General features: G+C 29.9%; 1 protein-coding gene across 6 annotated transcripts in view; it reads right to left on the reverse strand.

Annotated features, from left to right (window-relative positions):
• LOC143246457 (tubulin monoglutamylase TTLL4-like) overlaps positions 1-26,562 on the reverse strand; it is a 60,869-nt gene that overhangs the window by 26,211 nt on the left and 8,096 nt on the right. For 5 of the 6 annotated variants that reach the window (XM_076493191.1, XM_076493189.1, XM_076493193.1 and 2 more), the window contains 12 exons: positions 25,481-25,828; positions 19,768-19,878; positions 17,539-17,615; positions 15,904-16,095; positions 14,876-14,958; positions 12,493-12,621; positions 11,873-11,995; positions 7,957-8,055; positions 6,187-6,321; positions 4,274-4,310; positions 3,027-3,124; positions 55-169 (listed from right to left, as the gene is read on the reverse strand). In XM_076493191.1, the coding sequence (XP_076349306.1) occupies positions 55-169; positions 3,027-3,124; positions 4,274-4,310; positions 6,187-6,321; positions 7,957-8,055; positions 11,873-11,995; positions 12,493-12,621; positions 14,876-14,958; positions 15,904-16,095; positions 17,539-17,615; positions 19,768-19,878; positions 25,481-25,828 (1,547 nt within the window). The remainder of the gene's footprint in view (positions 1-54; positions 170-3,026; positions 3,125-4,273; positions 4,311-6,186; positions 6,322-7,956; positions 8,056-11,872; positions 11,996-12,492; positions 12,622-14,875; positions 14,959-15,903; positions 16,096-17,538; positions 17,616-19,767; positions 19,879-25,480; positions 25,829-26,562) is intronic. The other variant, XM_076493192.1, reaches the window with a different exon arrangement.

The following is a 26,562-nucleotide window of genomic DNA, read 5'->3' on the forward strand; positions in this document are numbered from 1 at the left end:
AAAATAATAATATTCAGGAAAATCATCTTATATAACTATAATATTAGCACTCACATAATATCCTGTCTTGTTTTGGTATTCTAGATGCTTAGCTTTCTCTTCAGCAGTTAGAGTGAATCTGAACAGTTTCTGATTAAGACATAAGTAGTGAGCTTCTTCAGGCTTCACTCTAAAATAGAAATATTGTAAATCTGAACTAAAAAAGAAATTAAAAAAATAAGGAAATATATGGTAAAATAATTGAAATAGCATAATTTGATAAATTAATACAAACACTAGACAACTGTTGAAGTAACTCATCTAATTAATGGAAGACATAAACAGGCATATTTCATACCTTACAGATGTAGCCAAAAATATAAATCCTGTCTACCAAATGACTTAATGGAATTCATTAAACTTTCTGCTGCCGTACATCCTATGCTCAAACAGTTTGTATCAGTCACTTTTATTGTGTATTAAAAACTTTTCTCCAATAGTATTTAAACATATTTTGGCTTAATTATTGAGTGAAGTGCTCCTACTTTTAACTTAGTATCTCTTGTGACACATATATCCTTCATATCAACTTCCTATTCTTCTGAAACTATATTAAAGGTAAACAATATACTTACTCTTGTACTGTATGTACCATTTCTCAAAATGAAATTTCTTTGTGAAGAAAAAAATGGGCATCATTTAGTTTGAATTTAAGATGAGACATTATTAAAACTATTATACTACAAAAAGCATTCAATAAACTTAGAAACTTGTCTTAGAAGTGAGATATAAAGGAAAACTAAGGTTTTCAAATACACCTTTAATAATTAAATTGTTTAAAAGCCACACAAAAGTTAATAAACTAATAAATCTCATTAAATAAGGGGCTGATATACTTTGAGAACTTCCTGAAAATACATCAACTGTATACATTTATGTAACATATTGATTGATTAATCAATCTAAAACAACAGATATTACTCTTGAAAAACTTAAACTCCCATTTAGGACTAATAAAGTGTGCAATTAATTCAAGCATGAACAAAAATAAGTTACTTGTGATGATGAGAAACTCACCTGAAAAGATATTTCAAGACAGCTGGTATGGGTATTAAAAACTTTTATTAAAATAAAGTAGAGAACAACGTTTCAACCTTCTCAGGTCATCTTCAGGTTTAGAAAGAGAAAGTTTGCAACTGATTTTGTTGGGCACATGTCTTAGGGACGAGAGTGTAAATGGGTACGGGATTGCAGGGGGCATTGGAGTTAGATGTTAGGTTATTAATTAGTATAAAGATGTTCCCTTATATTGGTTTAATTTTGGTTTTAGTTGTTATATAAGCAGGTCTTCTTCGATTTTGCATTTGAGAAGGTCAAATATACTTCCGATTTTATTTCCAGTTTTCAATTTTTACCCTAGATGATTTTGGTATAGTTAGTGTTATGGCAGAGAAATAAGAAACACAATATGGTTTAACAAAAAAGTACTTTTAATATTAATTTAAGAAGTTCTAAAGATTACATAAATCAAGTATGAAAATTATAAGATGAAAGTATTACTTCATTTTTAGCATGAAAATCATCTTTCACTCAGCTTCATAAATTTATAGAAAAATAATTTGAGTTATGTATTAATAATTTATGTATTAATCAAGTTTAATGTGTTAATGAATTGTCAGAGTTCTTCAGGTTTTTTCAACAGATATAACTTGTTTGTGGCAATAAACTTTTAACAAATTTATAAGTGCAATAAAACCCATCTAAAAAAAGTTCTCCATAAAATGTTCAAAATAAAACATCTAGACACAAAGTACAAAAGCACACACTGCACCTGTCGTATCCAGTACTAATACTACTGGACTGGCAGTTTTCCTCCACAAAACAGTATTGATTGCCTCCTTTACAGTTATGCCACGGAATTAAGAGTTTCTTGGAATCATCCTCATGCAACTGATACAGCTGCAACAAGAATTATTATTTATGCTAGCTGCTGAAGGTAATATCATGTGATGCTAAACACTCTTATTAGAATAATTTCATAAAATTTAGTACATTTGTGCTGAACATTGGCAATGAATAATCAACGATAACAGTGCATGATTCTTTTGAAAACTTAGCTAGAAAATGTTAATATAGTTTGCTTGGCCTAACCAATACTTGTGTATATGCACATCCTATCACCTTATAGGTTTGCTGCTCTAAATCAGTTGTCTATAATCCAAATGACAAAAGCTAAAAACAGTTCAATTTTACACTTAAAAAGTTGGAGCAATCATGCTAGACCGATAGTTCACATGACTTTTTATGTAGGTGTGTACAATTTTTTTGTCGTATTCAAGCAGTTTTTGTTGAATAACTTTGCACATTTGGCTTATACTTATACAAAATAAGAGTACTAATTGTAGGTCGAAAAGATCTATCAGTGTACCACACTGAAAGAAAAAGAAAATAAAAATCAATAAAAGTATGTTTTTCTATTAAAATTGGATGTTGCATCTCAAGTATTTCTCAATGGATTGTCTTAAAATTTGTATGTGAAGTACAAGTCCAGTAGAGCATATCTACTGGAAATATGTGATAGTCTGGATTAACACAGTGAGATAAAGTGAACAAGTGGTAAAACATTACTCCAGTTAATAACACATCCTGCAGGTTGTTTTCTTAGCTACAAGACACACTGCTGCATGTCTTGATGAACAGAATATCAATAACACTTGTAATATCTTCAAGTTTAAACTTCAATAGTTTCATACATTTGTTTTTGTGTAGATCTTTTCACAATGAATTTTAAACATAGCCATATCATTGAATGACAGTGTATTCTCGGCTTTCGACTGAATCATTTATGAGTTGGTACATGTAAAGCATAATATAAACAAGACTAAATAATTTAGACGAAACTGTTCAAAATGCTGATAATATAAAGTACTTTATGACAGTTTTCTCAGTACATAACAACCATAAATCCAAGGACATATTAAAAGTTTCTAAGGGTTATTGCACAAACAAAAATATTTCCAACAGTCTGTAACATTCAGTTCACTTACCCAAATTTTGCTAGTGTTGATGGATGAATACACAAATTTAGAGCTTTTTCTGGAATCTTGTAACCAACAGTATTCAGCATGTCCTTCACTACTTCACTCTGTAGAATGTAAAATTACTAAATCCACACATACACTGTCTGAAACTGAAGTATGTACAGATATAAATGACTTACCATTTGGTTGAATCTGATTTTGTTTTATGTGACTAACCATAACATGACTAAAACAACCAAAATAAATAACTAAAGTTGTTAAAATAATTACATCACATTTATCATGTACAAATATGCCAGCTTTTCACACTGCAACAGTTATATTAAACAGTCCCAGTTGATGTCTAATATTTCAGCAGACAAGCAGAATATTACAATTTTTTAATGATGTAAATATTACCCACAAAAAAGTATTCTATACATGAAGACAAATATACAGACCAATCTCCATGACCAATAATGGTAGAAGACTAATAGTCAGGCCTTCTCATTCCATAAGTTTATGTGTTAAAAATCTTAAAATTATTGGACTATTGAGTAAAAACCAAAATCAGTTTTCAAAAATTTAAAGAGAACTAAATTTAAATTTGATAAATATTATCTCCTCACAGTACTAAACTATTTTCACTTTTTCTCCATCCAAATTAAAATGGGAAAGGCCTTAAGAAATATTTTTCTTTGTCATTAATCAGCATCTATATTTGACCTTAATGGTTGTTTACTTCCATATCTCATACTTCTTGGCTCTAGCTGTAATGCCTTTCTATCCATGATCCCTACAACCAAATATATATATATATATATATATTTAAGAAGAACATCAGTGGATCATGAAGAATAATCAAATGGTTTTCTCGTTGGTCAGTCCTATTAGATCACTCAAGCTCATTTGAGATATAATAAAGATCTTACAAGTGTAAGAGATATTATAGCATAAGTAACATGATTTCAATGATGTATTCCTTTTCTTTATCAGATCTTAAACTCACGCTTATGCAGTGAAGAGTAAACAGACTGTTTTGTTGTTAAGCACAAAGCTACATATTCAGCTATGGGCTGAATCCACTGCAGGGAATCGAATCACAAATATTGTGTTATAAATCCCAAATCCTAAAAATGCAAACAGCTACATAAATTTAAGTCACATATGTAATAATACTTGCATAATAATGATATAATAAAAAATATATTAAGTATAGATTAAACACTTTACAGAGAACATCTATAACCTAGAGAATACTATTTTTATCTTACCTTTACACTCACATCCAAAGGAGACCCAGAATGGAGGCTGAAGAAATAATAAAAACCCAAAGTCAATTATTAACCTTCACCTGAACTTAAGTAAAGAACTTACACGAAGCACCTTTACCAAATATCCAAGATCTAATTTCATATAATAACAATTCTGTAACCAGTTTTTGTCAACATAAAAAAAATTACAGAAATAGACATACACACATACATATATTTTTTTTTTTCCATTTAAGGATTGAAAGAAGCAAGTTATTTACAGTAGCATTCAAGTATCAAATATCATAAATCACTACGTGTATCACCTTGAATCTCTTTCGTCTTTCTTTTACAATAGTGTAACAAGTATTATATTTTAAAAATATATATATTCTTAGATTAATATAATATGATTAAATATTCTGGGGTGGGGGACAATTGCTAAATTAACTTCAAGAGGTTTAAGCCACTTTTTCTGTTGTTGGAGCTACCATTATTGTTCTCCATGTTTTTTGAGAACTGCTTTATTTGTGTAATCAGTACACACAATTAATGTAAAACAGAAATAGTAATTAGTCCTAAACCAGGAAAATGATAGTAGCCTAAAGAATAAGGACATATAACAGTTGGATCCAGAATTACAGGTGTATTGCATAATACAACAATGTACAGCAGTTTCATTACAAATTGTAAATTTCAAAAAAAAGAAAAATAAAGTGTGTGTGTGTGTGTATTTTATTGAAGATGAATACATTTTAATGAAGTTAAATGAACAAAATCCCAAGGAAGGACTGTGTTAAAGACAGCAAATCTGACTGATTATATTACTTTGTTATATCTTAAAAACAAGCCAAAAATAATAAAAAATGCTATACTAATTTTATAATCTTACATTATAGCTTGTATCCTGGGATCTTTTTAATTAGTGCAGTGTTCTTTAGTTTTAGCTTGCTTTTTAAGTTACACATATTTGGGTTAAAAATGTTTAATAGTCATGATGCTTTATGTAAAAAGTGTTCTTTCCTATTGAGTGATATTTATGAGTAAATAATTTTTTGAAGGATTCAAATGACAAAACTATTTTGCCCTTGGGTTGATTTGTTTATGGAATTTTATGTACAGCTACTGAAGGCCATTTACATTAGTCATCCCAAATTTTGAAATGATAGACAACAGATAAAGTGAGTAGTTTATACCATCCAAATCAACTCTGGGACTACTCTTTACCAACAAATACTGGAACTGGCTGTCACTTTATAACACTCTCATGACCAAAAGAGTGAGTGTTTTCAGTGATGGGACTTAAGATAATAACCTGTAGACTGAGTCTAATCTCCTGGACTGGAATGTGTCAAACATTACTAAAACAATTGCAGATGCTTACACACATAGATTAGAAATTTTTTGTTTTTAATGTCAGTATTTAAATTATCAGTAGGAGCTTATATCTTCCTTAGATAAGCATACAAACACCATAATTAACACTCTTTCAACAGAAAATGTAAACAAGCAGTTTATGTGCAAAAATTTATCAACTGAAGAATTATGGATAAATAAAAACCTAGAAATAATACTGTCATGCCAAAAGAACTCTAAATTTATAAACAGTTTAAACATTTATTATTTCTTACATTTTACACTTGAATGAAGGCATCAAACATTCATTCAAGAGCTTATCTTCTGTTCCTGTTCAGAAGCACTGATTAATTCTTATGTAAGAGCACAAAAAACAAATCTTAAAAATTAGGTTTGGATGTAATACCACGTAACAGATTTTATTAGACAAAAATACAAGAGAAGAATTTTTAAGAAATACTATAGTGATAACCTCAAGCATTTCAAAATTGTCCATTGATTTAAAACACTGAAGACAGAATTTAACTTTAAAATGCAAAGCCTTTAAATCTACATTTTTTATCTCAAGGTTCCCTTACCTCGGAGAAATATTAACTTCTAGTAGCCAAGGCTTAAGGTTCTTGTCCAACATAATGTCAAATCCAAAAAGTTCATAGCACATGTAGCGATTTTGAGAATAGCAGCGAATGAGTCGATTTACAGGGGCCTCAGAACTGAAAACAACTAGGAATTATTAATATTCTATACGTTATTTATTCTTCAGCTACAAAGCTTCTCTACAGGCTCTTAAAGACATATAAATTGTTGGAGGATAAACCATAATGAGAATGAATCACCTCCATTAATTAGATCTGAAATGGTGTTCATAAAAACAAAACTTTACTAAAAACTTGCATCTTCTAAATAATATAAATTTCTTGCACTTAATGCAATATCTTAGTCACTTATCTACAAAAGAGAATAGAGTACACTGTTTTTATCACTGTTTAAGATTTATCTGAGCATTACCTTTCATGTACAAATTTTTAAAAGGGCTTTTCTATTCACAAGTTACATTTTGTTACAGATGTTGAGCATAGCATCATGTACCATGATGTTTCTGAGGAGGTTAATTTATTACAAAATATAAATTCCTGAGAGCAATCTAAAATTATATAAAATAACACTGACATTATTAATTACCAGCTGCTAAAAGGAAACATGTTTTAAAATACTGGGTCAAGTACCCACAACTTAGGCACCTGATTTTTGATTAGTTTACTTACACTTGAAGTATTTTAAGAATTCTGGGTATTTTGCAGGTTCTACTTAATTGTAATATTTCTTAGTTTGAGAAAATTTTGTTTGTTTTTGGAATTTCGTGCAAAGCTACTTGAGGGGTATCTGCACTAGCCATCCCTAATTTAGCAGTCTAAAGCTAGAGTGAAGGCAGCTAGTCATCACCACCCACTGCCAGCTCTTGGGCTACTCTTTTACCAACAGATGGTAGGATTGACCGTGACATTATAATGCCCCCATGGCTGAAAGAGTGAGCATGTTTGATGTGACAGGGAATTGAACCTGCAATCCTCAGATTACTAGTTGAGTGCCTTAACCACCTAGAATGATGGGTAAAAAAAGTTAGTCTTCAAATTTAATGACCGTACAGATCAAAATCATAGTACGATATTAAATTTTGTATTCTTCATTAAAGATGACCAAAACATAAATGTGTAGACTGAAATAAGTATTATGCAATGTGGAAAAAGTTCTCTGAAATTAATAATCCTACAGTCACAATTATTTGGAACGTGAGAGTTCATGTAATAAAAGAAAACTATATTTAAGGTTTTAATAAACTTTGACATTCACCAGATAAGTTTAATCATTCAACAATAACCATCAAAAAAAGAACCTGTAGCACAAACTACAACCGGTATCTAGCTTGTAGCAAAGTATTTTCAACTTAAAAACGTGAAGGCTTTGGCTAATAGATTTGATTGAAAGTAATATTATTTGATGATTCAGTGATCTTTGATGAGATTTAGTGGTTAGGATGCACAAGTTTATTAAAACCTTAAAAATAGTTAGCTTTACTGGAATATAAACAGTTAAAACCTTGGAATTATTTATGCTCAGCTGAGTGTACAACTGTGGTTAAAGACTATACCATTATTAGCAGGAAAAAAATTCAAGAAGAGAAAGTTAATCTCAAAATTGAAATTTTTATTGATGTTAAAACTGGAATCCATATGTTATACTGTAACCCCCCCCCTTTTTTTTTACTGTATTTCATTTTATGAATCAGTACATAAATGGCTACATTCTATAATCAGCCAAACAACCCATTCAGATTAATTTAATTTCACCTTATTATTGTTTTGATGATGACATCCACCACAGAATCCCAAAGAGTTGTGGTATCAACACCATTCTCTTCCATGTATCTCCACAGAGCTTTTAATGTCCTGAAATAAATATGGAAATCATAAATAAAACTGTGATGAGGCAATGCTGAATTTAATTTATTGTCCTACACTGAATTATCCTTACAGATTTGTGCTCACAATCTGTAGTAAAAATTTAAAGACAAATACATAAGTTTCTGCAGTACTTTCTTCCATTACAAAATGGTGTTTTGCATGATGTATTTGGATACTGGTTTGCAGTACAATTTCCACAACAGGAGACTTTTGAATAACGTTATTGTTGTTCTACTCTTCTTAATACATCTTTCAAAGCCATAAGCTGTGCAAAGACAACTACCCTTTTGAAAAAACTTAAACATGGAAGTCTATAGCAATTGCATCTGATGATTTAACTGGTATGCCTAAAAATAATACAGTATGAAGATCCTTGAACTTTGCAGAGGAAATTGCATGTGATTTTGGACTTATGGCTCAATACTTTGTCTTAATGACACTACACTTAACTGGCATTCAGCTTGTACAAAGATCTTATTCCTTTACGGTATAAAAAAAGTTAGCTTCATAGTATACCACAGTATTTTTCTCAATTCAGCAAGTGTTTATTTCTGTAACTAGCCGAAAAAAACTTGAGAAATATTGCAACATACTTTCATTTATCAAAACTTGTAAAAACATCATATTGTGGGTGGCTCTTTGTGCTAACAATTCCTAATCACAGTATTCATACCTTGTTGAAAACAATTTAGAAAAAGTGAACATTTTCTTCAAAAAAAAAAAAAAGGATATATCTGGGAAACACTGCATGCAAAAAGTGCTTGAATTCAGTTGATATAAACTAACATATTCATATTAATAATGGTATTCTTTATTGAAAAAACTTTTAATAACTCAATTTTTTAGTACTACATTTACAAATTACATCAATAAAGATGTAATCAAGACTCTCGTGTGTAGTCCTCGTGAAAGTTGTGTTTAATTATGAGTACTTTTATTTATAATTGTATTTTTGTAATAAAGAAATGTTTGTTGAACATATGATACTTATTTTCCAATTGTCTGGATCTTGAATGCCCAGTGTGTGAAACTTCTTTAAAAATTTTGTTTATGGTAAAACTCAATAGATAACATTTTATTTATTATTTAAGCAATATGCATATACATCCATTACAATAAGATACTGTGTCACAAGCAGTACATTAGTAAATAAACGAGATTTTATTGCCACCACTTAAGATACTTTATTCAATATTATATCATACTTTTATTTGTCACATGCCAGAAATAACTCACAGAACTTTCAACAATGGGTTTTTTGTTTGGCTACATGCTTTGAAAGAAATGTATTAGCACTACTTTTGTATAGGCTTAAATCCCAGTTAATTATTTAACTTCAAAGCAAGTTATTACTTTAATTGGATTGGACCACCTGCTCATTTTTGTCCTCCCTGTTACAAACTTTTAAAGCTTTTTTAACTACCTTGTTGTGGAGTAGCCTATTTTTTTTCCCTAACATTAACATAGTTCAACACTACACATGACCCTTTCCTCAAAAGTCTAAAATGTTTAGCCTTGCATGATTTTATAATTTCAAAAGACAAGAATTTCATTAGAAAGTCCTTTAACGTGACCTTTCAAGAAATGTTAATTTTTTGCATCAGACTTTGAAAACTGTCACACTTAAACTTGCAGTATGAAAATCTGGATCTTTGACCTGTATAGTCATAGAGCCACAGAGTTAAAAGTTGACTGATCATGAACAACCCTATATTGTTATTTAAAGCAACAGTATTTTAGACATTAAAATAACCAGATAAATTCTACTAAAATAGTTTTGATATATTGGAAGACATACAGCTCATCAAAATACAACCATATACTTCAAAACAGCTGTAGACTGGGATTTATAATTTTACTGAAATTACACTAACAAATCCTTCAGGTGAAGACCTAAAAAATTTTGTCAAAAGTGTTGCTAGTCATAATAAACAAGTGGCAGGCTCAACATGAAATAATTACAGGTTGTAAAAAATACTCAAAATGTAATGTTACTAACCTTGTTTTCTTGCAACAATCCCTGGGAATTTTTTCTTATCAGTTTTTGCATAATTTAGTGTACAACATTTATTCTTAAAAATGTGCATAAATTGCTGCAAATGTCACATTTATAAATCTTTTGATCCTGTTTGTCTCATTTATAAAGGTTTCCACATATTGTCATCGACCTTATTCACAAAACACTTTTTGAATATAGTGTATTTCTATATCTCTGACAACACAAAATCAAAGCCTTTGTTTTAGTTAATTATATGGCTGTTTTCATACAAGTAGTAATTTAGTGTGGAAAAGAAGATCCTTGTTAAAAGGACAGTCTATCTACTTCCCAGTTCTATTTTCAGTAGTAACCCATTCCTCAGTAAGAATACTAATACGTGAAATTACTTTTTAATTTGCTTATTTCTACTGCAGTACTTCAGACTGTTTTCCAGTTAGATATAACTTTGGTACAAATAAAATACATCAAGTATGATTTCATTTTTAAAAGATGATACGCATACACCAGTTGAAATACATATTAACTGCAACTAAGTGTGCAGTTATTATTAGTGCAATACATTATTACAGAAAATATAAAAGTCAAATAATCTATGTATTATTCTACACTGTTCAGTTAAATTGTCTGATTGCCATTTGGTGTTCGGTCTCCATAGAAACTCGTAGTCTCAAAGATATTCAGATAAGGACTATGAGCAGGCCAAGACATGTTTACAAGTGTTCCATTCTCTATTTACCATGTTACATTTCCACAACAATTACTGCATGCTTGAGATTAACCAGCAGGTCTTGTTCCAGAGGTTAGGATATGTCAGATAAACATTTGAATGCACACATCAGCAACTAGTGTGTCTTCAACTTCGTGCAGATCATCAATAACACTGATTCAGATGCACCCCAAGTTGTAACAGTTCCCCAGTACTTCAATGTAGATTTTTTATGTTGACTGCAATACATAGTTTTTATATCTGCCATCAAATTGATTTTTGTAGCAAATAATTTGAACTTGATTCACCTATAAATATTACTATTCTCAAGCATTACTCATCCTATCAGTTTTTAAGTCTTATGCTCATTTCATCCTTTTGGTTTGGTTCTCTCTTCTAATCTGTCACTTTTAAGAATTTACACATCCACTGAGGCCACTTCATGTTAATGTTTATCTTACTGTTCTGAAGCTAGAATTTACTCCTATACTTACAGCCAAGTCACTGGCAAAATCTCCAAAGGATTGTTAAATATATCATAAAAGAGCATACCCAAGTTACTTAACATTATTTTTGAATAATTCTGACTGTTTCTTATTACCAACAGTACTAACTAGTTTCGTGTATCTTTCTAAGAGTTTTCTACATATATCTTAATAAAATATAAACTTTCACTTCAACCTGTTGTTGGGAGTAGCATTTCCAGCCAAAACTCTACTTTATACAAGTTTTGCATGTTGCATTTCTGTTCTGGGAGCCTGAAGTACATTCACCATTGTACTGCTACAAACAGTGCGATTTCTTATACTTTTATAGGCATTATGTTCACGTAAAGTGTCCAGTAGGTTGGATGATAATCAATTAATATAAACTATCAACAAATGATTATCCTTTCTGGGATGGGAGGAAAAATATTTGTATTTTATACCCATTACATTCTGTATTTCCATCATTATTTCCAATACTGTATTTTTTCATAATTCAATCCTATTCCTAATTCTTATAGACAACTAATGTGTTTCAACAAAATCTCATGACAGAAAGGAGAGATTTAAATGAAACATGTCTATAAATTAGAACATATTTGTAACACTTACCACTTGTGGCCTTGGCACACTTTCTCATCCTCATTTGAAGCATATGAAGCACTTTTCTTGTTAATACTATAGTTTGTTAGATGCATAAATTTGTCCCCTAAACTACGCATCGCTGAAGAATATCTTGAAAGAAAAGAAACAAAAATTTAAGGAAAATTTCTTGAAAATGCAAAAATGCAATTATCAGTTTCTTTATTGTCCACCTGACGATGCATTTAACACTCCTACAAAAGTGGGGCCTAATAGGACCCAGAGCAACTTGAAAGGTTATTAATATTAGGCTAATAATTTTGTATTTAAATGAAATTGCCATTTAAATCCATTAATGAATGGATTAACGAGATTCCCACTGTCCATATCTACTATCTAGCGAAACCACAGCCAGGGGAACGGGCTTGGAGAAATCAGGACTAGAAACGTCTTTTCATAGGAGTGTTAAAATTCTTCAGATTTTAGTAGCTAATAACATTAGGTTTTACCTTTCCTGTTAAAAGATACATATAAATTTATGTAATTTAAAAGCATATTTCATATGATGTTAAGATCACTTTCATTGTGATCTTATCATTTACTTAAAAACAAGATTATACATATGTAATAGTTTAATAACAAACACTCACTTTACAGAGGCAAATCGTGCCAGTCCATCACTGAAGATGTAAATACGTAAAGGATCAAAGCTTGTTACTAAGACATAGATCCTGAGGTCAAACTTCGTTCCATTGATTAGATAGGGTTCTGAGATATACCTGAGATAAAATTGAAAATGTTTACAACTTTTTAATATTCTGTGTATCAATAATTTGGTTTTCTTTAAAGCTTAACTGCTTTAGTAATTTCCTTCTTATCTAATTATTGTCAAAATCCATTTCATACAAAAACTAAAATTTCATGAAACAACAAAATTTACTAGAATAAACGATTTCAGAATAAGAAAAAATTAACTTAAAATGACTATTTACACAAGTAACTTGTGTTTAATAAATTACGCATGAGAATATTTTATAAGAAAGATTTTTTAAATTGCCATTCAAAATTAATGTTCCCAAATAAATTCCTATAAAATTACAAAAAACATGTAAAATTTATTTTTACGCATATAAACAAAAATTTGAGAACTATTACCCAATCTTAAAGATCCTAGAAAGTACACTGTTCACAACATAATCATTACATAGCAATTTTCTACTTTATTAGACTTATTTATATCAGTAATAATTTGGTTATTTAATAAAAAAATTATTCTATTTGAACACTAATTATTTCTTTAGCTTATTACTAAAACTTCTGATCAAAAGTGAGCCAATATGTATTACAATGAAAAAGTAGTTTATCAAGAAATGAAGCCAATTCTATGTAACAAAATGACAAAAAGTATACAATGCAAATCATTACATAAGAAAACTTAAATGTGCAATGATTATAATGCATTGAAATATCAACTGAACACTCTCACCATTAATGATATTTTCTGTGATGACAAGAAAACCCACTTGTAGAGAAAAATATCTAAAAATGGCTGCTATGGGTTGAGAAAATTATGTAGAGGAGCAAACAATGTTTTGGCCTTCTTCAGTCATTGTCAAGTTCACAAACCTCTTTCTTTCTTTGCAAACCTGATGATGACCGAAGGTCAAAACGTTCGTTCCTCTATCTACATAGTGCTTTCTCTACCCATACCAGCCGTTTTCACATATATAATGATATTTTTGTCTATCACTCAATTACCAACAGAAATATAACAAAGCAAGTACATTTATGTCTAATCCAAATATTTAACATGTGGTACAAATGTTATCCTACAGTTGTTCTGGAAAAAATAAAACAGAAAATACGCAAACTACTGCAAAGTCAAGAAGACCCAAACTACTAAATACTATCACTATATAGTACATTTCAGTTAGTTTTTCCACCTCTCTAGACTTGAGAAGCATTTATGTTATGATACTTTTGATGCCTCTTCATTAACATTAAATTACCATAATAACTAAATGAATTGAAAGTGGTTAATGGGTCACCTTATGAAAAATATTGGGCCTTCTATATTGAACAAATCTCCATGTATTGGAGTTCAACTGGTTAAAACCGATAATCAAATTAAATGATGCACCAAAACACTTTTCATGAATATTTTAACATTACATTATCTTCTAAATATTAAACATACTTAGTACCTTATAAAATTTTGTCCTTTTTCTGTCAGTCCCTCTTCTATTTATTTTATGTTTTAATGGCACCCTCTGGTCTGTGTTCACTTCCAAAAAGTGTTACTTCTATCACTTAATGATGATCCATTACAATGATCAATTACAATGCTTGAGATGTAGTTTATGTTCAAGATTTTCATGTCTAGCAGTTATAATAGTTTTGTGCAAGTTTTATCTAAATTAAAAATATATAGATTACAGAAAAAAAAAAAACCTAGATGCAAGATGAACATGAAAAAAGCAGGAACAAAGCAGAGAAAACTTTACAGTATATACAACTGTCAGACAATTCAACAGAACATTTCAAGTAGCATTACAAAAAGGGGCAAATATCCCAAAACTATATATAATGATAACATTCCAGGTTGCTGTCAACTTACTGTCATGATGGATATGTATATATAATTATTTAAGAAAGCTACAATAATTTCTGTAATAAAACATTATGCATACACACAGAGGAAAAGAGTACAATTTCTACCTTAAAGGGCTGTCAGCAGAATAAAATTATTAAAAACACTGAAATTTCATAATGTAGGTATTACATAAGCACAAGCATTTGTTTTTCAAGGCAATGTATCATCATTTTGTGGTGTTTTTGTACACAGTTTAACACAGAATATACATTCCCTAATATATATATAAATATATATGTATATATTGTACTGAAAATATTTAATCTAAAATATTAAGAAAAAATTGCAAAATATTTTAATATCATAATTTAAATATTTCCTATGTCAAACCATTATCTCCTTGTAAAGCTGTTAGGAAATTAAGAGTATCGATAACTTACCTCTGTACGATCAAAGGCTGTTTCTTAGGGATCTGACTCCACTTTGAAACAACACTAATTCCTGTTCCACGAGCTGATGCTGGCTGTAGAAACAAGAAAAACATTTTGAACAAAACATGCATCTAATATAATCAATAACATCTAACCTTAAGGAGATTTTTGGTGCAAAAAATGATTAAACAGAAATTACAACTACAGTCAAAGTACAGTAATGACTTACTCACTCCATAGTTTCATTACATTACAGATCTAATCATTTACAAAGCAGTTGAACAAAAGCGTTTATTGAGTTTAGACCAAAGCTACCTGAGGGCTATATCTTCATTAGCCATCCCCAAATTTTAAAATAACAAATAAGACAGTTAGTCTAGACACTCATCAGCAGCTTGTGGGCCACTGAAATTGAATAAGTGACTTGACTGTCACTCTTATAATGGACTCACGACCCAAACACATAGAGTGCAATGATAACCACAAAGCTACATTCAACCTACTAAACTATTAGCATATGGAGAAAAATATAGAAATGACAAAGCCAACTGTGGTTGGGTTGTAATGTATTATGTTGCAACTCTTCATGTTGTTAGACTACACTCAAGTATCATAAACCTCTGGCATCAGCATCACTTTGTAACAAAGTTACTTTTTTTTTTATTTTCCCCAAGATTTACTAGTAGTGCTTGAAATATGTTATTTCTCAGACAAGTTTAAAACTGTGAACTAGCAGTTTATTTTCTGAATGTTTTAGAATTTCTAACTACAAAATACAAAAGTCAAACTATCAATATTTAAATTGACTTTTGCATTTCAAAAATATACTAGTTACAGAAAATCTAATAAATATAGCATAAATAATAAGATGTTTTACACATACCAATAGATCTGATCAAATATAATTAATAAAAATCAACAATTGAATTAAATTAGTTTGAAAGTATTTATAATAATATTTTTTTACAAGTATCCATAACATTTTAAATGCTTTCTTCTGATTGAAATAGAATAATAACCAGTTTTTAATATCTTACTGGCTTCAGTATCCAGCGTCTCTTGCCTTCTTGCTCCCAAATCTGGCGCAAGTTTCTCGAATCCAGAGGTAAAATAAAAGTTTCTGGAATAAAATTAAAAACACTTTCACCATGATGTGCTTGCATCCTTCTAAAGTTCTGCCACAGTCTGTCCTTCCGACCCAGCTGGAAACTACCAGGAAAGTGATTCACCTACCAGAACATAAAAAATTCCTTTTATGAAGTGTTTCTTCAATAGCAGTTCTAAGAATAAAACACTGTACTTAATATTTGAAGTATTCACCACAAGCTAAAGTATGATGAAAATTAACTACAAAAAACTAAGCTTTACCAGTTTCTTGAATGCAAAACACACACAACACAAAATAACAAATGAAGCTCTCTTAAATTTTACACAAGGATTCATTCTTTCAAGGACAACATATTTAAAAAGTTTTCTTTAATTGTAAAAGGTTCTCTTAACATGTTCTAAAATCACTATCAAATTCTGTGTTTTGTGGTTTCAACATAAAGTATTACAAAGGGGAATATTTTAATACTGAAATGGCCATCACCCAAGATTAACCCTATTGCTATTGATGAGCAGAATAATTTCTAGTGTTTTATTATAACTTGATAAAGATATATATATATAATTATATAAAAGTTATGCAGCAATGAGACTGAAAGTTCACATTTTGTTATCTCTATAAAAAATAAGTCAATCAATTTGAACAACTTCTGAAACTACATATAATGTAACTCTAAGTTTACTTATGCACATTTATAAAATTTGTCAAACTTTTAGCAAACATTACACAAACTTTTTTTTAAATAAATTATTTCTACTAAACAGTTGTCTGTAAATTTCTGAAGCTTTTAGTTAATCAGAGAGAAGAGAATTTCATGTTAGAAATAAAAATACTTATTTTCATCTTCATTTCATATTCATTTTCACAATCTTTAGAGCCTTCTACAATGAGTACTAAAAGTTTTCAGTAAAAATTTATATTTTCTATCTTATTTTCTCTACCCTAACCCTAAACTATGGAAAAATCATCAGTAGGCACCAAAATTGAAAGTTTAAAGAAAATTAATAAAAGCCTTTTTTTTCTCTACACTGACTGCATTTTTAAGTAGAGAATTCTAAAATTGCTTATTTTAACACTTTCAACTGTTAATTGTTTCCCCAATATTTGTAACTTTATGGTTTTATTACTACACTTTTTACCACTAGAATAGTAATCCTTGTTTAAAGAGTAATAAATTACAACAGGGGCCCATTAGCTGTTTCCCAGAGTTAATGATCTAGTGTCATAGTGTAGGATTACTGAAAACTTTACATTTTTGCTTTTTAGTTTGTTTTTAATTAGTTGGAAACTACTGCAGCTTAAGAAATCAGAAAATTCTGAAACTTGAGATTTTTAAAAATATTCCCTTTGAATTTAAGAACATTCCTAAAACTTAGATAACATAAATATTAAAATTATAAACTATGTTTTCATGCAAAGATTATTTAAGTACTGATAATAAAAGCTGCTTCATTAAATTTTGATTGTGACCCTGTAAAATATCGTGGCACATACACTTTGACCTTAATGTATGGAAAAGTCATTACATCAAAATTTACAAATATATTACAGATCTATTAACTACCTTTTGGAACTCTTTAATACTTTTGTAATGCACACACTTCATATGTTTTCCCCAAGTACCTGTCCATTCAGTACCTTCTGGAATGAAACAAAAGTTACCACAAAGATATACAAATATACTGATATATTAGTTATAAAACGAATACCACTATCCTTTGAAGTTTAAAGAATAATATTTTCTATTGCTACAGCTGCTTTATGAACATCAATAAATCCATTGTCCTATTCTATGTGCATGTGGGTGCCATTAGGCTGCTTTTCCTCCTTTCAAATAATGAGTTCTCATTCTCTTAAAACTTCATTGGTCTTTCTTAGATTACCATAGGTTTTTAAAAACCTTTCTTTACAAACATTTCTAGAATAATTCAATTATAACACAGACTTTACTCTCTGACAAAATTAATATGCTCAAAACATTGTAGAAAATAAACTTGAAAAGTTTCATCCAAACACCTCGATTTATTCTTTATCATCTTTTATTAAAATTTTATTCTCATTTCTTGTGGAACAACACTCAGTCAAGAATTTATGCCAGATTACAGTTCAAAATGACCTGTCTTTTAAATACAGAGTTATAGAGAGCAGAAAAAACAAACTCTCAGATGAAATTTACACCATGAATATTTTATTTTTTGAAATTTGTGCTTGACTAACATTAAACAGGTTCTTACATTTTTTTTAACACATTCATCCCACATTTGAACAAGTGTGCCAAAAAAAAAAGAAAAAAGTTGTAACAGACAAACAAAGCAATCATTTAAACATAACTACAAAAGCTGCCACAAAACTGAACACTTGCAAACTAATACTATTGCTTAACCTAGTTACTGGTATTTGGATGTATTGAAATATCAGATTAAAAATATACAGACAGCAGTACAACTAAACTTGTAAGTAGCTATATTACCATAAATTCAACCAGTCTGATAAGTCATCAGCAGCAAGCTTCAAACTGACAATAAAGCTACCCTTATTAACAAAACAATACACACGCCTCAAAAACAACATTGTCAAAAGTATACAACACAGTTTTAAACATACTTCCTCTCATTTTTTGTATAATATACATAATTATAAATCATCAACATAAAAAAACAAACTCAAACATACCATTACCTTTGTTTACCTCTGTCCATTTTATTACTATACTTGATTCTTGCTAAGTACATGCATTTTATAGCTTATGTGCTAAAGAATTTACCACCACCACCTTGACAGATTGATGGTTCCTTTATTTATACACCAAGTATCAGGATCCTGCAAGGTTATGTGACCTTGGTAAATAACTAGTTTATTCATTGTGAAGTCTTTACTAAATTTACTAAGATATAAATGTAAAACATCTGCTTTCATAACATACTTTTCCTGACCCTTCTGGGTATCTAAAATCCAACATAGCCAAATATCCACAAAGAAGTGAAACGAACATACTTTGCTATGATAAAGATGGTTCCATTACAAACATAAGATAACTACTATTGTTTGAAGACTATAACAAACAAATGTTTATTCACAAGAAGTGAAACTTGCAGGTATAATTACCATCAGAAGCAGTTGGATTTACCTTAATACAGTGCCATTGAAGAAAATGTTCTTTCTGATTATTTGATTTTTCAAATCAACATTCCCAAACAAAGTGGTGTGTGAAACAAAACAGGGGAATGAAACCACTTTTGCAGTGAGAGTTTAAGCACTGTGTATAAAAGTGGATAGAGGATTAAAAGATTGGTACTCTAATGTAAGTTAAAATTATAAAATTGAAAAGTTTATAGTTGGAAAATGTTCATATTCATTAAGTAGTGGATTTAAGAACTAGTGGACAAATGCCTGAATATGTAGCTTTACTGTATTTATTATAAAACAACAGTTATGAGTAAATGATGTTCATAACAGAAAATTATTTTTTTTATTACACCGCTACAGAAACATTATATTAATAGAAGCACATTACCTACGCCTGACCCTTTAATTTTCCTGGTTTGGCAAACAAATGTGTAATTATTAAGTTAACTACTAGTACTTTGCTTAAAAATGTTATTTCAGGCTATCCACACTGTTGTCAAATAACCATTTCTACTATCCATTTATAATTCCAAGCTATCATATGTTAATTAAATCAAAAACACATTATTTGCAAAATTAGCTCAACATGCATTTTATCCTTTCAATATAAATTTTCCACTGTTTAAGTTCATATCAAAATACAAAAAATGTACACATAAACACTTACTTTTGGTGAGTCTAAACCCTGAACGAACAACTGTTTGACGAATCAATACAGGTGTAATTGTACTTAGTTTCCATCTCAACAACCTTCTTATTTCAACAGGAAGCTGGGAAACTGTGCATACATCAAAACAGAAATTATTAGAAATTAAAGGTACTTTGGTCACAAACATATATTAATCAATGCATCATATGTAAATTTGACATTTTTGAACCACAATTTTATGATGCAAATCTCGCATTTTTAACACAGATTTTAATGCAATACAGTGAACCTTCTAATCAAATACCTTAAATTAAGTGTATAAAAATATCACAATCTTGAAATCAATAAATCTGGGATATAATGATAAATCAAAATCCATACAACTTTAACTTGATAACTAATTATCATTACTATTATGTAACTTTAGATCATGCTGCAGAGAATGAAAAAATATTTACAGAAGAGTTTGTGTTACCTTTAAATATTTTACAAAATCCACCTAACACTTTCAGGAATGTAAAAATCCATTTGCCTGATGCCCAGATTTCAGTTTGGGTTACTATGAAAATCATACATGCTGGCCTGAAGCTAGAATGGTTTTGCTTGTATGAAATGTGTAGTGTGAAACCCAATTATACATTTAATTATAAAAGTTTACAAAAATGCTACCATTGTTATTTTTTCTTTCAAGCCATTAAATATAATATAATAATGTTTTAAGAACAATAAGAGACCTATTAGTCCATCTCAGCTGTCCCATTCTCAAAACTTAATCTATTCAATGAATAAATTATAAACAAAAATCATAAAGTCACTCCTCATTATTCATAGTTATCAAGATTTCTCTTGAACTCTCTAAGTTTACTACTTCCATATGTGAAAGCAACCCACTCTAGAATCCAACCACCCTATTGAAAAAAAGACTATCTTAGCTAAACATAGCTCCTACCTTGCCAAAATTTGTGTCTCCTGGTCTAACAATTCTTGCTGTTAAGTATGAACAAATATAATATATTAAAACTATAAATTCCCTTTACAATCTTAAACACCTCAATTAGACCTCCTCTAACATCTTTTCTCAAGAGAAAACAATGCAAGAGATCTTTATCTCTCCTCATATGGCAATCCATCTATCACACACCATTTTAGCAACCCTCCTCTGAACCACTTCTGTCAATACAATTGAAATTCTTGTAAGATTGGTATCCTGTTTATCAATAGAAGACTAATCTATCAAAGCCTCATAAACAAAGCACCCATGTGCAGCTCAATTATCACTTTGTATTAATTGGGAAGAAAACAGTTGTTTTTTTTCAATAGAAAGTTCAATTTATACAAAACAACCACAACTGAAAATTATGATCCAGATCACCCTCTTGGAGCTCTATAGTATTTTTCCCTTGGTACAAAAAACGAGAGGAAAAAAAGTGAGATGTTCCAAATATTGGACTATTGTATTGATGATTCAATTTCAAAATATTTGTAGACTGGATAACCTGTCCAGAGGTTTTACATTTCTATTTATTCTGAATTAACTCATACTTTCAATATGTCAAACAAACCAGGCTATGATATATGTAAACTGGATAACCTGCTAGGAGATTTGATGTTTTTGTATATTTTTGTAAACTTGTATTACTTTCAATACAATTGGAATACCAGTATCATGTATTTCAACATTCAAACTGCCCATAGACTTTACTTCTGCATCACATAAGCTGTAGTAAACTTTATTATTCTTAGTTCTGTAATACTGTAGAAGTAATTGCAATGTGTATAGAGAAAATACTTGCAATGTGTAATAATTTATACATTTCAGTGAAAAAAAAATTGGGTTAGTACATTTTTTGTAATTACTAGACTGGGTTATTACACCAAAAATCGTTTTAACATTCCTGATTTAACATTTGCTTATTAGTATTGTACACACTAGTAAAAAAATCAGAAAACAAAAATACTTACTTATCTTTCAATAATTAGTTATACCTGTGTTTAAAGGTGGAAACTTTGAAGTAAATACTTTAGAAATACTCTTCTATTTATTTTTGCAAATATTGTGGCTTGATCATTTTTTATGAAAAATCAGTGTTTCTTCCTCAGATCAGCAAACACAGTAGACATTACATTAGGTTCTCACACAAACTGTTCATTAAAAACAATTAAGGCATTTTGTTGTTTTCAAGCTAAATACTCCAACTGGATTTAGCACATTATAGATAGAATTCCTTAGTGCTCATAAAGATGTTTGTCCATTTAAACTGACTGTGTCTAGAACTGATACATATAATCACCAGCTTGCCAATTTTCTTAGTAAAGTTCTTAGAATCATTAACTAGTAATGATAACATCACCAAAGGCTGTTTTGAAATTTCTCAAAAAACAAAACTTTGCTTTGAATATTGAAGTCCACCATGATTTAATTACCTGTTTAGTAATATTCTTTTACATGAAACTATAAATTTACACAGTGAATTTTAATATAAAAATTAAAATAATAAAATGAGTATTCCAAACACAGACTCGTGAGTTTTCTCACCAAAATATCATTTCAAACATGATAGTGATTTATATGACAAAGTACATGATATTGCCATGGGATCCAAAATAGCCTCATAACTTGCTAATATGTTCATGTGTGTGCAAGAAAAGTGTTAGCTTGACAAACGTCCTTCATTGCTTAACCAATATATTTGTCATTTACTTACTCTATAAATGCCGAAGATGAAGTCTTGTTTCAAATAACAGATGTTCTAATATTAAGTTTACAAATAAACATTAATAAACATTAATTTTTATAATAAAATAATTATAAAAAAATTAATAAATTTTTGACAAACATCTGTATTTATCCTAAATATAGGAAATGTGAAGTAGAACATTTCACATGGTCCATACTTTAACATTTGTTTTTTAATTGCATTATACCAGCTGTTTTTTCTAATGAAACATCTGGTTAAAATATTATTTCATTGAGCATATTAAGAACTAGAAAATATTGAAAATATCTTTCCAGTATACTTTATGATCATTTAAATACTAAAAGTACTATTACACAGTCAAACTGGAAATTGCTAAACAAAAAACTTTAGTGTTGCCAAATACTATTAAATAGACTATTTTAGTTACAAATAACATGCTTGGTATAATGATGGGCACTTGGATGATGTTTAAAGCAAGTAAGGTATTAAATACATTTCATAATTACGTATCTCAGGACGGCTGAGATATACTTTTACTTCTAGTGGGTTTCTCGTCATCACAAAATTCATAATTACACAAAAGATGTTTATTAAAGATATTGCCATCTTTCACCTGAAAAAGCTTAAGAAAATTTGAAATTCCCAAAAAGACAAGTAATGAACAATACCTGGGAATAAAGGAAAGCACTGATTGATTGAGTTCAACTGAAGGTAAGTGAACATAATAGTACATTTCATTTATTACAAACTGAGTGTTCCTTTTCAAGAAATTAATGTATCTATGTACCAAAAGAAACTACACTGCTCTATCAAGCACTTGCCTGTGACAAACATACAGGAAAAAATGAAATACAGATAACCAACTAAATAAATATTATACAAAAGATCATTCAAAAAACATTCATATATCTTAGAAAATGAGAAAAATCTATTACTATTTTAAGCCAGTAATTTTACCACTAGAGTCTAGTAATACATACATACACACACACACACACACTTTAGTGAAAATTACTTTTTAATGAAGTTAAATACTAAAACAAGTAAAATCATAAGGAAGGACTGCATTAAAAATAGCAAATACAAACCTCTAATTACATTAATTCAAAAACAAGCTGAAACAAAAACACTACATCAACTGAAAATATCCCTGGGTACAAGCTACAATGTAAGATTATAAACATCTTAATTTTATCATCAAAAGGATTTACTTCACCAAAGAAATAGGGGAAAAACAACCTACTAGGTTTTGACAAACTTAGCAGCAGACTAGAGAGAAAAATCACCATAATTTTATACAGAAAACCCACCCACACAAACATATACCTACACTCCCAGTTCTAACATCCATTTGCAATTAAACAGCATAATCCAATGTCTAAACAGAAGAAGAAAACATTTTGTCAGATATAAAAGACTATTTAGTGTAGGTAGTTTATTATTTTTGTATTTGTTATTCCTTGATGAGGCTATAGATTTCTAGAAGACCTAAGTGATGGACATACAAATTGCTACAAGCAGAAACAGAGTACAAGTAAAACCATGTGAGAGACAAGTTTAATCAGAGAAAAGATATAAAATGTGAAGTTAACCATTGTGGCAGTGAATGGCTTTACAGCTGTATGTTAAAGTGAGATTACAAGAATAATTTGTCTTGTCAAAGGGTGTTCTGAGTTAACTGAACCTGTCTGTATGGACTTTGACAAAAGACAGATAATTACTGAAATTCAGGACACAAATGCAGTAACTCATTCAACAGCATAAGTTAATTACACATGGATACTACAGCAATAAAAATCGAGAAAAATAGTTTGGTTTGTCAAATGAATTCCAAAACACCTGAACTAACCCCTATGTAAACTTTTGACAAGAATAAGAGAACTGTATAGTGTTTAAAATGCAACTGTGTTCTTCATAGTGTAAAGAATTTTTGTATACATGTTCAACTTGTTTTCAATATATATATATATATATATATATACACACACACACACACACACACACACTCATACATTATTTTAAAAACTAGTGAAGTGCATACTTTTCATTCACTGTCAAATTTATTGCCAACAAATCACAAACACCTACTGTAGAAGAATCCTTTGTCCAACACATTTATACATTTACATTAACCTACATACAAGAAAAAGCAGTTTCTGGCACACTTGTGATAAGACATCCATTGACACAGAATGCCAACAGATTGTAGAGTGCTTTAAACAGAAGAGTTATACCTCCTCCTCTATCTAAAACTCCCTGAAAAAGATCACAACAGAAAGAGAAAAAAAAATACTACCACTACTACTTTATCTGCATAATTTCAGTGAAAACCTCAAATGCATAACCAAGAAATTCAACATAGACACTGAATGGAAATCTTACAAAGCAAAGATCCATTCTGGAGACAAACAAACCTTTCAATGAGAAGCACAAAAACATCACTTATGAAATTCCACATTACTAAAATGAAACATACATTGTAGAAATAAGAAGACTCAGAACAACAATAAAAAAAAAAAAAAGGTACAAAACTCGTGAAATCACAAAATGCAGCCATTGCAGAACATGTCAAATGGACACAGACAAATTTTGGAAGACAAGAACAATTAAAGAATCATTTTATATTAACAAAATAAAACCTTCACTTAGCAGATTCCACATTAGGGGTAAGAAATCTATGGCTGTCAGAAACCAATCAGAAACAGATATAAACCAACCAGCCATAATATGCTCTGCACCATCCACCACAATACTATGAACACCACCACCACCACCACACACACACACTGAACTGAAGACAAAAGGTAGAAAATTTTCAAAATTTCATCCTTCACAGTCGTATTTCAACAGCACATAGTTGCTGTCCATTCAACTAAGTTTTATCATGAATATTCTGCCTAAACAACATAACAAAGAACAATAAGTTATTATGTACATATTAACACTAGGAAAGGGTGGGAAAGATAGAGTTCATAAAAATCAAAATCTGTCACAAGATTATCTGAATAACATTAGAAACAACATCACACTACCTTTATTTTGGCTTGTATAAAAGTTGATAGTAGGGGACACATTTGGAAAAAGGCTTGAGCGCAGGGGAGAGACCAAAGATAAGCTATCTTGTCCTTCTCTCATTTCCTGTAACTGGAGTGTAGAAAAAGAATCATTACAACATTCTTCCATTTCCTGAGGATGGTGATGACAATCAGCTTCAACAAGTTCTCCTGTCCCATTGTCCCTCAAATGGGAAAGATTTCCTCCTCCTTCACAGAGATGGAGGGAGTTAAGATCTTCCTGTATTGCTGTTGATGATATAGGCTGGACAGAGACTTCTGTAGCCAAAGCTGCTTGATCAATATAACACTGTGGTGGATTTTTCCCTGCAGTAATTTTAATTTCAAATTTTCTATGCAATTAAAAAATTCATAACATCTTGATACTTTGATTTTAAAATTTTGTAGCAAAGTCTTTTTTTGTTTAATCAAACAACACATATACACAAAAATTAACATGTATCTATAACAGTTACTCTCAGTAGGTCTTACCCCTAAATAAAATTGTTTTTGCATATTTTTCTCTTTATTTACACACACACAATTAAGAGACTGACATACACTTTCAAAATTTATACTATTATGAGAAGATATATATATATATATATATATATATAGTAGTGATATTCCAAGTCATGGTATACAGCTAAGAGCTATCAAATACAAATTGAAAAAGTAACTTATAGAATTTTCTTGTAAATATTTTCAATATCTGCATATTCACATACATTTTAACCAACTAAAGGACCCTACCCTAGGCAGATCTGACAATGAATAAAAACTGCCTTAGCTAAGTGCATTCCTGATGGACAGACATCCATTTTCCCAAATTATACTACTGTAATATTTTTTAACTTTTACTACAAATGATTTCGAGACAGTTTGTGTTAGGAAAAAGAGTATAGAGTTGTACCAAAACATAAAGTTATCCATTTAGACCTATTTATGAAATTATTAATTTAATCAGATCCACATTATAATTTAGATCATTACCCTTGAAGTAAAATCATAAATGTAAAAAAGGTACAAAATATGACTACTGATATAGTGGTGTTTTCCTT

The sequence above is a fragment of the Tachypleus tridentatus genome, chromosome 3 (genome assembly GCF_004210375.1).
Source record: "Tachypleus tridentatus isolate NWPU-2018 chromosome 3, ASM421037v1, whole genome shotgun sequence".
Classification (NCBI taxonomy): domain Eukaryota; kingdom Metazoa; phylum Arthropoda; class Merostomata; order Xiphosura; family Limulidae; genus Tachypleus; species Tachypleus tridentatus.